This window comes from Artemia franciscana, chromosome 8 (assembly GCF_032884065.1).
Source record: "Artemia franciscana chromosome 8, ASM3288406v1, whole genome shotgun sequence".
Classification (NCBI taxonomy): domain Eukaryota; kingdom Metazoa; phylum Arthropoda; class Branchiopoda; order Anostraca; family Artemiidae; genus Artemia; species Artemia franciscana.
Genome location: NC_088870.1, coordinates 10,582,082 through 10,595,372, shown reverse-complemented (window position 1 = coordinate 10,595,372; position 13,291 = coordinate 10,582,082). Strand labels below are relative to the sequence as shown.

The window sequence follows — 13,291 nt, the reverse complement described above, 5'->3', positions numbered from 1 at the left end:
ATGGTCGACAGACCATAAACGACATGGAAACGAATCACTAGCGAGGCATACTTAAATCAACTTAAATCATTAACACATTTCCAGAAGGTAACGTTTCAACCCACTGTTGAACTGTTTAACATTATCTGTCACCTTTATACCCTCAGGGAGGGTAAATTTCTTTCATTTTGAATTTCAATTGAATGTTAAGTTTACAACAATGACTTTCAAGCAATTTAAGAATTGAAGTTTCCAACAGTGAGCAACAGAGGTGTTTTCAGAATCTAGGGGAATCTTCATAAGAGGGGGCAGATTCTATTTTGGATTTTAATTAAAGGTCTAGGTTCAGTTGGATCCAGACTCGAGCCTCCTTTCTCCTTTGAAACCCTACCCCTTCCCCTGCCACTCGCAACCCCACAGAAATTATAAGCATAACCTATAGTTTCAAACTGATTCAAAGGTATGAACTTGTAAGGCACAAAGAAATAGAGAAAAATTTATAAGAATTGAAGAATTTTTTCAAAAATTTATCTTTGAGCCTCAACATATTAAGCTTATATATTTAATTTGTTTTTGAATATTTTTATCCCTCATTTAGCTCAGGCGTATTACTCCATTTCATGCTATTACCAGCACATATTTGGGAAGGGTAGTTTTTATACTATTACTACTACTAACAACTCACTGCAGCACCAAGCCACCTGAGGACAACACTGCTACGCAAGCTACTCCTCCATCTCAATCTATTCAGAACTCCCCTTCTTTACACCCTTCCTAGAAGTTCAAGTTTAAATTAAATCCTTCCTTACGGCCTCCTCCCACCCTATTCGAGGATGAGCTCTTCATCAATCCCAATCTTTTCACAGCCTCCTTCTTTAAACCTTTCCAAGAAGTTTAAATTTAAATTAAATCCTTCCTTACGGCCTCCTCCCACCCTATTAGAGGATGAGCTCTTCATCTATCCCAATCTTTTCACAGCATCCTTCTTTACACCCTTCCAAGAAGTTTAAATTTAAATTAAATCCTTCTTTACGACCTCCTCCCACCCTATTCGAGGATGAGCTCTTCATCCATCCCAATCTATTCACAGCCTCCTTCTTTAAACCTTTCCAAGAAGTTTAAATTTAAATTAAATCCTTCCTTACGGCCTCCTCCCACCCTATTAGAGGATGAGCTCTTCATCTATCCCAATCTTTCACAGCCTCCTTCTTTACACTCTTCCAAGAAGTTTAAATTTGAATTAAATCCTTCTTTACGGCCTCCTCCCACCCTATTCGAGGATGTGCTCTTCATCCATCCCAATCTATTTACAGCCTCCTTCTTTACACCCTTCCAAGAAGTTTAAATTTAAATTAAATCCTTCTTTACGGCCTCTTCCCACCCTATTCGAGGATGAGCTCTTCATCTATCCCAATCTTTTCACAGCCTCCTTCTTTACACCTTTCCAAGAAGTTAAAATTTAAATTAAATCCTTCTTTACGGCCTCCTCCCACCCTATTCGAGGATGAGCTCTTCATCCATCCCAATCTATTCACAGCCTCCTTCTTTAAACCCTTCCAAGAAGTTTAAATTTAAATTAAATCCTTCCTTACGGCCTCCTCCCACCCTATTCGAGGATGAGCTCTTCATCTATCCCAATCTTTTCACAGCCTCCTTCTTTACACCCTTCCAAGAAGTTTAAATTTAAATTAAATCCTTCTTTACGGCCTCCTCCCACCCTATTCGAGGATGAGCTTTTCATCCATCCAAATCTATTCACAGCCTCCTTCTTTACACCCTTCCAAGAAGTTTAAATTTAAATTAAATCCTTCCTTACGGCCTCCTCCCACCCTATTCGAGGATGAGTTCTTCATCTATCCCAATCTTTTCACAGCCTCCTTATTTACACCCTTCCAAGAAGTTTAAATTTAAATTAAATCCTTCCTTACGATTTTCTCCCACACTATTCAAGGATGAGATCCTCCTCCATCCCAATCTATCCAAAGCCTCCTTCTTTACACCCTTCCAAGAAGTTTAAATTTAAATTAAACCCTTCCTTACGAATTTGTCCCACCCTATTCGTGGATGAACTACTGTTCGTCCATCCAAATCTATTCACAGCCTCCTTCTTTACACCCTTCCAAGAAGTTTAAATTTAAATTAAATCCTTCCTTACGGCCTCCTCCCACCCTATTCGAGATGAGTTCTTCATCTATCCCAATCTTTTCATAGCCTCCTTATTTACACCCTTCCAAGAAGTTTAAGTTTAAATTAAATCCTTCCTTACGGCCTCCTCCCACCCTATTCGAGGATGAGCTCTTCATCTATCCCAATCTTTTCACAGCCTCCTTCTTTACACCCTTCCAAAAAGTTTAAATTTAAATTAAATCCTTCCTTACGATTTTCTCCCACACTATTCAAGGATGAGCTCCTCCTCCATCCCAATCTATCCAAAGCCTCCTTCTTTACACCCTTCCAAGAAGTTTAAATTTAAATTAAACCCTTCCTTACGAATTTGTCCCACCCTATTCGTGGATGAACTACTGTTCGTTTGACCCTAAGTGGTAGGCCAAAAAAGACGATTTTTGACAATCTGTTTTTCTTCATCCGCAGAACGAGTTTTACCATTTCAACCTTTCGATCATTATAGCCCTAAAAACAGGATGGAACCACATTTTCGTAGAGCACAAGGGTTGCGTTTGTATAATAAATCTTCAAAATGTCGAAAGAAACACGTTTGTTCCTCTTCGAAAGGCCGTAATATAACTGTGTTGATAGATTTTTGTTTTTACTTGTTACAGTTAGAAAAAAGATGTATTTTGTAGCGGTAATCAAGAGGAAGGTCGTATCCAGTTTTTTTTGGGAAGGGGGGTGTAAGGTGTTTTAACCCCCCTCCCAAAAAAAAATGTTTGTCCGACACCTAAAAACGGAACAAAAATGAATGTAATCAAACTTCTGATGCGTTTTTTCAAGGTCCCCCTCCAAAACAATCCTGGATACGGGCCTGATCAAGAGGCAGATGTACTGCTGCAACAGCACCGGTCTCGGACTAGTCAGTTTTATTTAAGCCTGGAGAGGGCATTCATTTCTGTTTGACTAAAACGCAAGTAAACTTCTTGAACTCCACTTCCTTTGCATTTATGATCGAAACAGAAATATAATAACAAGTAAAATGTCTAACTGTAATTGTTTTCACTAAAAGTTTTATCCGCTACTAAATTTCTATTACATTCAACTATTATGACTAATAGCCATAGCAATCACGCCACCCATATTACCAGCATATGGTGTATTATCTTTATCGAACAGTTCGTGGCAACGAACTATAGTAAGGAGCGACCCGGCTCAATAGTAAACGAAACTCCAAAAAACGGAATTTCGATACTAAGAGATATATCAAAAGAATCGGATTTTTATTCTGATTTTAAATATATAAGTTTCATCAAATTTAGTCTTTGTCATCAAAAGTTACGAGCCTGAGAAAATTTGCCTTAGTTTGGGAAATAGGGGATAACACCCCCTAAAAGTCATAGGATCTTATCTTTGATTCTTTCTTGCAACTCTACTTTTTAAAACAATAAAAAACTTTAGCGTAAGGAGCGGGGTGTCGAGGAGGAAAAGCCCCTTTCATATACGGGGTAATTTCTGTTCGTTTTCAGTTTTAATGTCGCTCCTTACTTTCATTTCAAAAAACTTGTTTTTTTTTATTTTAATTCTAAAGCCCCAATGGATGGTCAATACACAAAAAAGACACCTTTATTTTTAATTCAAAGACAAAAATATTCTGAAGGAAATGTTCTCTCTATGCCATACCCATATGAACTAACTTTCCTAGATTCTTTGTCCCCTAAATCATATCCCTTACATAATGTAGACGTCATGGGAGATCATGGCTCCACTTCCAAGTTCCTGAAATTTTTTTTTAAATTGAAACTTTTCGAGGATTATTTTTGTTCGGAACTATTCTCCCTTTGCACAGCCATTTGAAGAAAATTTTAGGTTTCTAGATTATATTGTTAATGAATTCAATTCAAGAAGAATATTCAACAGAAAATAAATTCAATAGAAATGAATTAATTCAACAGACAGTTCAAATAAATTAACTAACAGACGGATTCTTGATTCACCTTTGGGTTTCTCAATGAAGCAAGAAGTGTAGAGGCGTTAGCAAATAGATAGTCCCCGGTCAAAATCGACAGCTTGTTGCCAAAGTCCATATTTTCCTTGGCAGAAAAATTATCACCAGATTTCTGCAATTTTAGAGGTATCTTTACAATGCAACGATGAATCATAAATCCAGTATGAAGCATTTCGGTAATTTCCGCCAATACCCTTTGACTAAAAGAAGGAAAGAGTAAAAAATACATAGGATAAGTAGAAAAGTAAATTGATTTCACTAGTGGTCAGACGCATAGGGGAGGGATATCTTCATTGCTTTCCCTCTCGCTATAAAATATATTTGGCCCCCTAAATTGAAGGAAAAATTAAAAAAAAGTCCCGCTAGTTTTTCACTTTTTACTATTTATACAGGAATTTTACTTTAATTTGGATCCTTTAACCAGTTTTAAGATTATTTTTGTCTTTAATTTTTTTTACGTCTTTGTCTTTTGACCCCGAAATAAGAATTCGGCCCTCAGGGGCTTGTAATAGTAATTTTATAAAATAAATATCTTATTTTTCAGTGCACTTCGCCAAAACATGTCCACATGTTACGATTTATCCTTGTTTCTACTGTTTTCCATTAAATAATGACTAATAGTATTAAATTCAACAACAATATCATTTTGCTTACAATCTAAACTTAATCCGAAATGCAGCATCAAAAGGACACTTAAAGGAGCTGAATATAACTGAAAGCAAGACGTGTAATTTTCCCAGTGATATTCAATCTATTTGCCACTTACTGGAAGAATGCCAATATACAGCACACCTAAGGGCTTTAGCAAAATACGAAATCTTGACCTGGCTCGTACTTAACTTCTCTATGGGATATCTTGGTTGTTTTGATTACATGCTGGACAATGGGGCAAGGGGTTAGCCCTCATTCCATAAATTCAGATGTGCATTAATAAGGAAGCTGCGCATCCCTTTTTCATTTCTTTTTTTTATTTTTCAAATTTGAAATCTTTTTATAACGGAAAAAAACAGACGGTTTTTATTTTCTCCATCCCTAATTTAAAGTTAACTTACACTCTGCCTTGTTGTTATAGCGACTCCTTTATATGCATGATAATCTCCCCAGAGGTTTCCCTTGTTGAATTACCCACTGTTTAATTTCCCTTGTTGAATATACCAATTATTCCCCGGGACCTACATCAATTCAAACAATTTTTCATCTTTATTAAAAACATATATTGTTAAAACGGTGAATTACCCATTGTTTAATTTCCCTTGTTGAATATACCAATTGTAATGCCGTTTTATATTCCCGGGAACTACATCAATTCAAACAATTTTTCTTCTTTATTAAAAACATATATTGTTAAAACGGTGATAAGCCAAGAAACTTGTTTGATTTCAACTAGTAGTAGTAGTTTAAACAAATTTCATGATTTTTTATTCACAAATGTAAGGTCTTATTATACTTTAAGTTGTCAAATTGATTTAGAAGCATTGTTGAATGTTTTACTGAAAAACGTATAATAAGTCCTAAGAAATTCGAAGTTAGAAGAATAAAAAACGCTAAGAAACTTATGATTAAACTTATTTTTATAATTTTTTTTATAAGCTTATTTTATAACTTTTCTTTATAACACACAAGACAAGATTCCGATGACCTGTTATTGAAGAAAAAAATTAACCAATTCAAAATTGACTACTCCACAAATCCTTTATTTGGCTATCATTTTCAAGAAGAATTCTAAATCATTGTGTAACTGAGATCGAAAATACTTGGTAAATTCCAACTGATATTCAATTTTAACCTCCCTAATATATTCCTTATTGCTGTGATTCTCCTTTGAACAGCATAGTACATACAAAAAGTCTAAACTGTCAGTGAAGATCCAATAAAATTCAAGAAGCAAAGCTACTAGAAAATGCAAATGCATTTTGGAAATTCAAATTTCTGTAACAACAGCACTGACATCTATTTTTAATCACCCTAAAATGGATCTCTGTTAAACTATTTACCGACACAACCACAAACTGCTTAGAAATAAGCGTTAATCTACAAAAACACAGAGTTCTGGTGGTATTTAATTCTAGATAAGAGAAAATGCGGACTAAAAAGTACCATATCATGAAAAAGTACTTTACTCGTATAAATATTGTTTTTTACTCTATAGGCTATTTTTGCAAAATAAAAAATACTAATTTTTAAGAGTTCTTTCATTTCATTCTTTTTAATTTTCAAGGACTGTCCTAGAGTTCCTGGACAATTCTAAGCAAAGAAAAGAGTTTCTACCATACACCACACAATGATTGGACTACATATAATGCCTTCCATCAGTGAGATCCACTCAGTTAAAGGGCATAATGAACGTATTTCCCCGTTTCTTCCCCATGTTTTTCTTTCTTATTGTTGCGTAAAATCATTGGACTTGAATCTACAGGTCTAGTATCAACTGAATGAGAAGAGATTGGTTTAATACTGCACTGGGTTTGAATTTCTAACCTCTCTACACCTATACGCAAAACAATAAAAAAAAGGTCTCAAGGGCCTTTAGCCTCATCAAGCAGGGCAAACTACCACAGCCCAATTACAATAAATCATATACAGTGGGCAACAATTGATTGATTCTTAATCTAACGTTGAGATTTTAAAGAAAGTAATACAAAGTAGAATCACGCTTTTATCTCCTAATGTACTAGAATCTTAAAAGTAGTCGATTTTTCTTTCTACGAGAAAAAATTTGTATTTTTAAAACCATAAGTAAAAGCCATAAGGGGAGTCATGATATAAAAGCTAGTTCTTGAACAGGTATGAAATGTTAATAATGAAATAACTAGAGAAAGAAAATCAACTCAAGGTAAAATATCTGAAAAATACTTAAAAACAAGTTTTTCTATGCAAAAATTAACTTTTAGGATAACTGCTCATACCTCTGCAAAATTTCAGAGGATTTTTCGGCAGCAGTGACATCTTGATCAGCGAATCCAGCAGCTTTTGACAGTAGCAACACGGTCAAACTTCTAGTCTGCATCGAAGTTTTCCCATCAGCAAGGATCTTCCTTAAACAGAAGCAAGACATGTGGTAGCATTGTTATATCCATTGGTGCATATAATTTTAGCTTAACCTAGGGGAGAGAGAGCAGAAAATTTTCACGGATGGGGCAAAAAATGGAAAAATACATCTTCCGGCCGCTCTTTTTAAGATAAAAGCTCCTTTAAACCAACCTCACGGAAAAAGGGATTTAGATGGAGGCTCATATTAAAATGTGACACAGGGAACACAGGGAATGTATTTCAAGTTTGTTTATTAAGCTGTGGTTCCTTCACTAACAATATATGTACAACAACAAAAAACATGATCCTCCCTTAGTGGACTCCGTACCCGAAGAAAAAATTGAAACAATAAAAAAGGTAAAGGAGCGACATGATGTCATTTACCACAATTAGTTAAATAACTTTTTTAATATAAAAATACAGACACACAAACGAAAGAAGGTACAAACCTGACAACCTACAGTACAACCTAACATAATTGGCAAGGTGACGCTTGCTGTGGGTCGTAAATAATATTCAGTCTGGGGTCTACAGATAGAAAATTCTTAACCCGTAAACAAGTGGTGGGAGTCTGTGAAGGTCTTTTGGACCATTCAATCATGTTGCAAACAACAGGTGGCAGTCTATCACCCTTTTCCTGAGACACAAAAATGGCAAAACGACCCGACACACAAATGTCTCTACGGTAAACATAAAAAGCATGAAAGAACATGAAAAGCTATTTTAAGAAAGCTACTGAATCATGTCGGTATAGGAAAGCTGGTGTGTATCTAAACAGTGGTACTGATTAGCATCACTTAAAATTTGCCCAAGATTGGCACAAGGACACTTCGAACCAGGAATTGTCCACAGAGCACAAGGACCATTTAAACCGGGAATGATCTACACAAATTTTGATGACTCCATATGCCTCAAAAGAATGAAACGAACAAATTGAACAAAGATATTAATAGCCTACAGTTCAAACCTAAAACATCACTGAAAACGGTAACAATGTTCCTCCGATAAAAAGACCTACTCTAAACAGAATAGAAGAAAAGATTGAGGAATGACAGCAGGGACATCTAAACTATTTTGCTGCAAATGGTTTAAGTTCTTTGCCGGCATTCTGTAAATATTATTAGATAAACCTTGAAAAAAGGGTTGTTTTTTGGCTTATAAGATAAGAAAAAAGACTTTCAGATTAGACACATTATCGGGGTATTAGGAGGACAGAGATGGTAAAAGGTGATTGGGGGAAGTTTACACTTGGATGCAGAATAAACATAAAACGATAATTCAGAATCTGTTGATAGCCCATTTGATAATGGCTAAGTTTTTAGATTCCAACCATTGTTCCCTGATCCACTGATCCCCCTATGAATCACCTGATTAGACCAAAGGGGTACAAAATAAGAATTTTCATTTTTTGGACCATGGTAGCCCTGGAAAATCACGACCAATCCCAACATCACCGGAAAAAGCGGAAGCTTTACTACGTAAAGTACCACACCAAAAGAGGTATTTTACACCAAAAGACTTTACTGCACTTTTGAAAAGTTTCATAAGCACAACAAATCTTTCTTTGCCCAAAAACGGTTTATCATAACAATTTATTGTTTATTTAACATTTTTATGGCCAAAGTTCACAATTTGATTAGAAATTTCGAATCTAAATTAAATTTCCTCGACTAGAGAAGATACATTAAAAAACGATAAAATATCAACTCCAGCATACAAACTATTAACGAAAATACAAAGAAGCTACTAATTATAAAGGAATCTCGCCGAATCCCAGACAAAGAAGGACGTGAAAACCACAATTTTCTAAGATTTTTGTTTCAGTGGTTAAAAAAAATACGAAGTTTTTAGGGTAGTATCAAATTTTGGATCACTTTACTACGTTCAACCGTGAAAATAAATAACCAAAACAGGTCACTTAAATTTTGCAAGTCCATTAAAATCCAAAGTTTAAGAATATGTTGCTTCCCAGAGACAACAGTACCTTCAAAGCAGAGCTACTTCTTCTTGAATTGTTCGGTGACATGGGTTTCTGGCTTAATTTTGCTGATTCTTCAGCCTTGTTTCTTTTTATTTTTAGTTTGGTGTCCGGTGTTTCTGGCTTATTTTTACTCATTTTTCTGCCTAATTTCTTTTTTTTATTTTGTGTCCGGTGTTTCTGACTTAATTTTATTGATTTTATAGCCTTGTTTCTTTTTATTTTTAATTCGGTGTCCGGTGTTTCTGGCTTATTTTTGCTCATTTTTCTGCCTAGTTTCTTTTTTTTTTTAAGTTTGTTTCGGTGTTTCTGACTTAATTTTAAGGATTTTCCAGCCTTGCTTCTTTTTATTTTTAATTTGGTGTCCGTGTTTCTGACTTATTTTTGCTCATTTTTCTGCCTAGTTTCTTTTTTTCAAATTCGTATCCGGTGTTTCTGGCTTAATTTCACTGATTTTCCGGCCTTGTTTCTTTTTATTTTTAATTCTGTGTCCGGAATTTCTGATTTATTTTTGCTCATTTTTCTGTCTAGGTTCTTTTTTTGTGTGTCCGGTGTTTCTGGCTTCATTTTACTGATTTGTAGCCGTTTTTTTTTTTAATTCGGTGTCGGATTTTCTGGCTTTTTTCAATGAAAGTACAATAAAGGCATTTTGCAACAAAAAAAAGGGATTTTTCGAAATTTGGGGAGAGGGGGAGGGCATACATGCAGATGGAAAATTATGAAAATTCCCAAACTCTATGTTTAATTTTTTTTTTTACTTGATTTTTACTGCCTCAAAGAAGATGCTTCCACGGAAAAACTTACGAGCAATCACTAAAACTACCGATAAGTTATAAACGCTGCTAAAGACATTAGTAATATCAAATTACTAAACGAGGCGTAAGTGAAGCGTAAAGAGCGAGGCGTAAACGCCTCGCTCTTTACGCTAAAGTTTGACTCTTTCTCTTAACTCTATTTTTAAAACAGTAAGAAACTTTAGCGTAAAGAGCGGGGCGTTGAGGAGGAAAAGCCCCTTTCATATACGGAGTAATTTCTTTTCGTTTTAAGTTTTAATGTTGCTCCTTACTTTCATTTAAAAAACTTTTTTTTATTTAATTTCTGGACGTTTTTGAATTAATGCATGTTTTGATCTTGGCTCTCCGCACATAAATAATTAAAACGAATTTTGCATATTAATTAATTGCAATTAATCAGAAGATTTTGAGAAAAAAGGAGCGAGGGAGGAGGCCTAGTTGCCCTCAAAGTTTTTGATTACTTAAAAAAACAACTAGAACTTTTAATTTTTTACAAAGGTTTTCATTGGTAAAAAATATACTTAACTTAAGAATTAACTTACGTAACGAACTTCTATATTCGTGTGTTTTTATTGTGTACTAGCTGTTGGGGTGGCGCTTGGCGCCACCCCAACACCTAGTTGGTGGGGGCGCTTCCTGCCCCAACCCCAAACCCCCCCGCGCGCGTAAGTCGTTACGCGCCATATTAGTTGTGTCCCACCTGTGAATATAGATATATATATATATATATATATATATGTATATATATATATATATATATATTATATATATATATATATATATATATATATATATATACATATATATATATATATATATATATATATATATATATATATATATATATATATATATATATATATATATATATATATATATATATATATATATATATATATATATATATATATATATATATATGTTTTTAACTACGTAAAACTTGCGAATATACAACATTCTTCGCTGTCCCATTGTCTGTGCATATAAATAGATTGTCGGGTTTACCGACTCTTGAACATGCAATATATAACTGTCCATGGGAAAAACAATCCGTATTCAGATCTATACCTCATTATTCTAATGATTGCCCTTGAGCTTTATTGATGGTGATTGCTAATCGAACATTCCCTGTGTCCCCGTCGTCATTTATATATCCCCCTGTGCCCCCCGGCGTCCCCGTTGTAGTTGTGTCCCTGTGTCCCGGTCGTCATTTATATTCCCTGTGTCCCGGTCGTCATTTGTGTCCCGGTGTTTTTTTCTTTTTAGTTTTTTACCTTTTTTATTTTTTTCCTTTTTTTAAGTTTTTTCTTTTTTGGTTTTTTCTTTTTTTAGCTTTTTTCGCGCCATATTAGTTACGCGCCATTGTAGTTGTGTCCCTGTGTCCCACCTGTGAATAAATATATAAATATATATATATATATATATATATATATATATATATATATATATATATATATATATATATATATATATGGGAAGTTTCTCCATGGAAATATCCTCCCACGTAACCCCCCCCTCAAATCTCCCCCCTTAACCAAAAAATCCCCCTGAAAACGTCTGTACACTTCCCAGTAACCATTACTATGAGTGTACACAGGTAAAGTTTGTAACTTGCACCCCCTCCCAGAGGAATTGCGGGGGAGTAAGTCGTCCCTAAATACATAGTTATTAGGTTTTTCGACTATGGTGAATAAAATGGCTATCTCAGAATTTTGATCCGGTGACTTTTGGGAAAAAATGAGCGTGGGAGGGGGTCTAGGTACCCTCCAATTTTTTGGTTCACTTAAAAAGGGCACTAGAACTTTTAATTTCCGTTAGAATGAGCCCTCTCTCAACATTCTAGGACCACTCAGTCGATACGATCACCCCTGGGAAAAAAAAACAAAAACAAAAAAACAAACAAATAAACACGTAATAACCGTAAAAACATAGATAACCGTGATATGTCTTCTAGCAAAAAATGCAAAATTCCATATTTTTGTAGATAGGAGGTCAAAACTTCTACAATAAGGTTCTCTGATACGCTGGATCTGATGGTGTGATTTTCGTTAAAATCGTATCACTTTTAAGGGGTGTTTCCCCCTATTTTCTAAAATGAGGCAAATTTTCTCAGGCTCGTAACTTTTGATGGGTATAACTGATCTTGATGAAACTTATATATTTAAAATCAGCATTAAAATGTAATTCATTTGATGTAACTATTGGTATCAAAATTTCATTTTTTAGAGTTTCGGTAACTATTGAGGCGGGTCGCTCCTTACTACAGTTCGTTACCACGAACTGTTTGATAGTACCGTTAAAATAGTAGCCGCGTCGTAATAAGCCCTGTAATTTGAGTATCATGGTAATATTTGGTAATTTACGGTAATTTTTTTTTAGAGCAATTTTTCATTTTTTTTTCATCGTAGTTGAAACACTTGGAAGTTATGTATTTGAAGATTACACCCCCCCCCCTCCAGCCCTCGGCACATAAGATAAGATTTATTCATCATGAAATACACATACAATATTACATTTTACTATTCCCCCCAAAGGCTATATTCCCAATTATATTCCCAAAGTAGGGAGAAGACAAACGAGTCATTTACTCAGAAAAAAAATTAAAATAATTACTTAATCACAGAGAGAAGAGCAAAAAGGAGTAGAAAAGAAAATATAAATAAAATAAAACTATAGAAAACAAAACTAAATAGATTGAATAGACTCAATTAATTTAGTGGATTAGTAGATTAAATAGACTCCAATAAAATAATAATAATATACATATAAAAAAAATAGATAAAATAACTTCTAAGAAGCCAAAGAATTTTTAACAGTTTTTTGAACAAACCGAATGAGTGGCGCCTTCGAGCTGATTCGGGAAACTTATTTCACACAATATGACTCGCAAATAAAGGATTAAAATCTGACCTTACACAAGGAGTAAAAGGAACTTGAATTGGATTTGGTATTGCAAAGATTATACCTATTCTGATCAGAGGTAAAAGATGGCGGAACACTTGGGGGATGGGGGAGGTCACCAAGAAGCTGAGAAAATGTAAAGCATGGACATGGAAGAATATACAGTGACTCGAGATCAAGCAATAGGTTAACTCCAGAGCGATTAGTTTCCTTAGTGTGGTTTCTAGCTTTATTGTAAACCTTAGAAAGTGGTTTGAACAATGAAGGAAAGGTTGACATCCATACTATCGGACAGTATGAAACGTAAGATTGGATCAAGCAGTGAAAAAGGATTTATAGATTTGTCCAGGGATGTTTATGTTTCTTTATATTTCTTTTATAATTCTATTTATTTTAATTTTTATAATTATTTTATAGATTTTATAAATCTAGATAAATAGATTTTATAAATCTATTTATTTACTTTTATAATTATATTTCTTTATAACATAA

The 13,291-nt window shown here is 34.4% G+C and overlaps 1 protein-coding gene across 1 annotated transcript in view; it reads right to left on the bottom strand.

Annotated features, from left to right (window-relative positions):
* LOC136029967 (all trans-polyprenyl-diphosphate synthase PDSS2-like) overlaps nt 1-13,291 on the bottom strand; it is a 51,892-nt gene that overhangs the window by 20,747 nt on the left and 17,854 nt on the right. Inside the window, exons 3-4 of the mRNA XM_065708531.1 lie at nt 7,003-7,131; nt 4,086-4,296 (exon numbers count right to left, since the gene is read on the bottom strand). Coding sequence (XP_065564603.1) covers nt 4,086-4,296; nt 7,003-7,131 — 340 coding nt within the window. The remainder of the gene's footprint in view (nt 1-4,085; nt 4,297-7,002; nt 7,132-13,291) is intronic.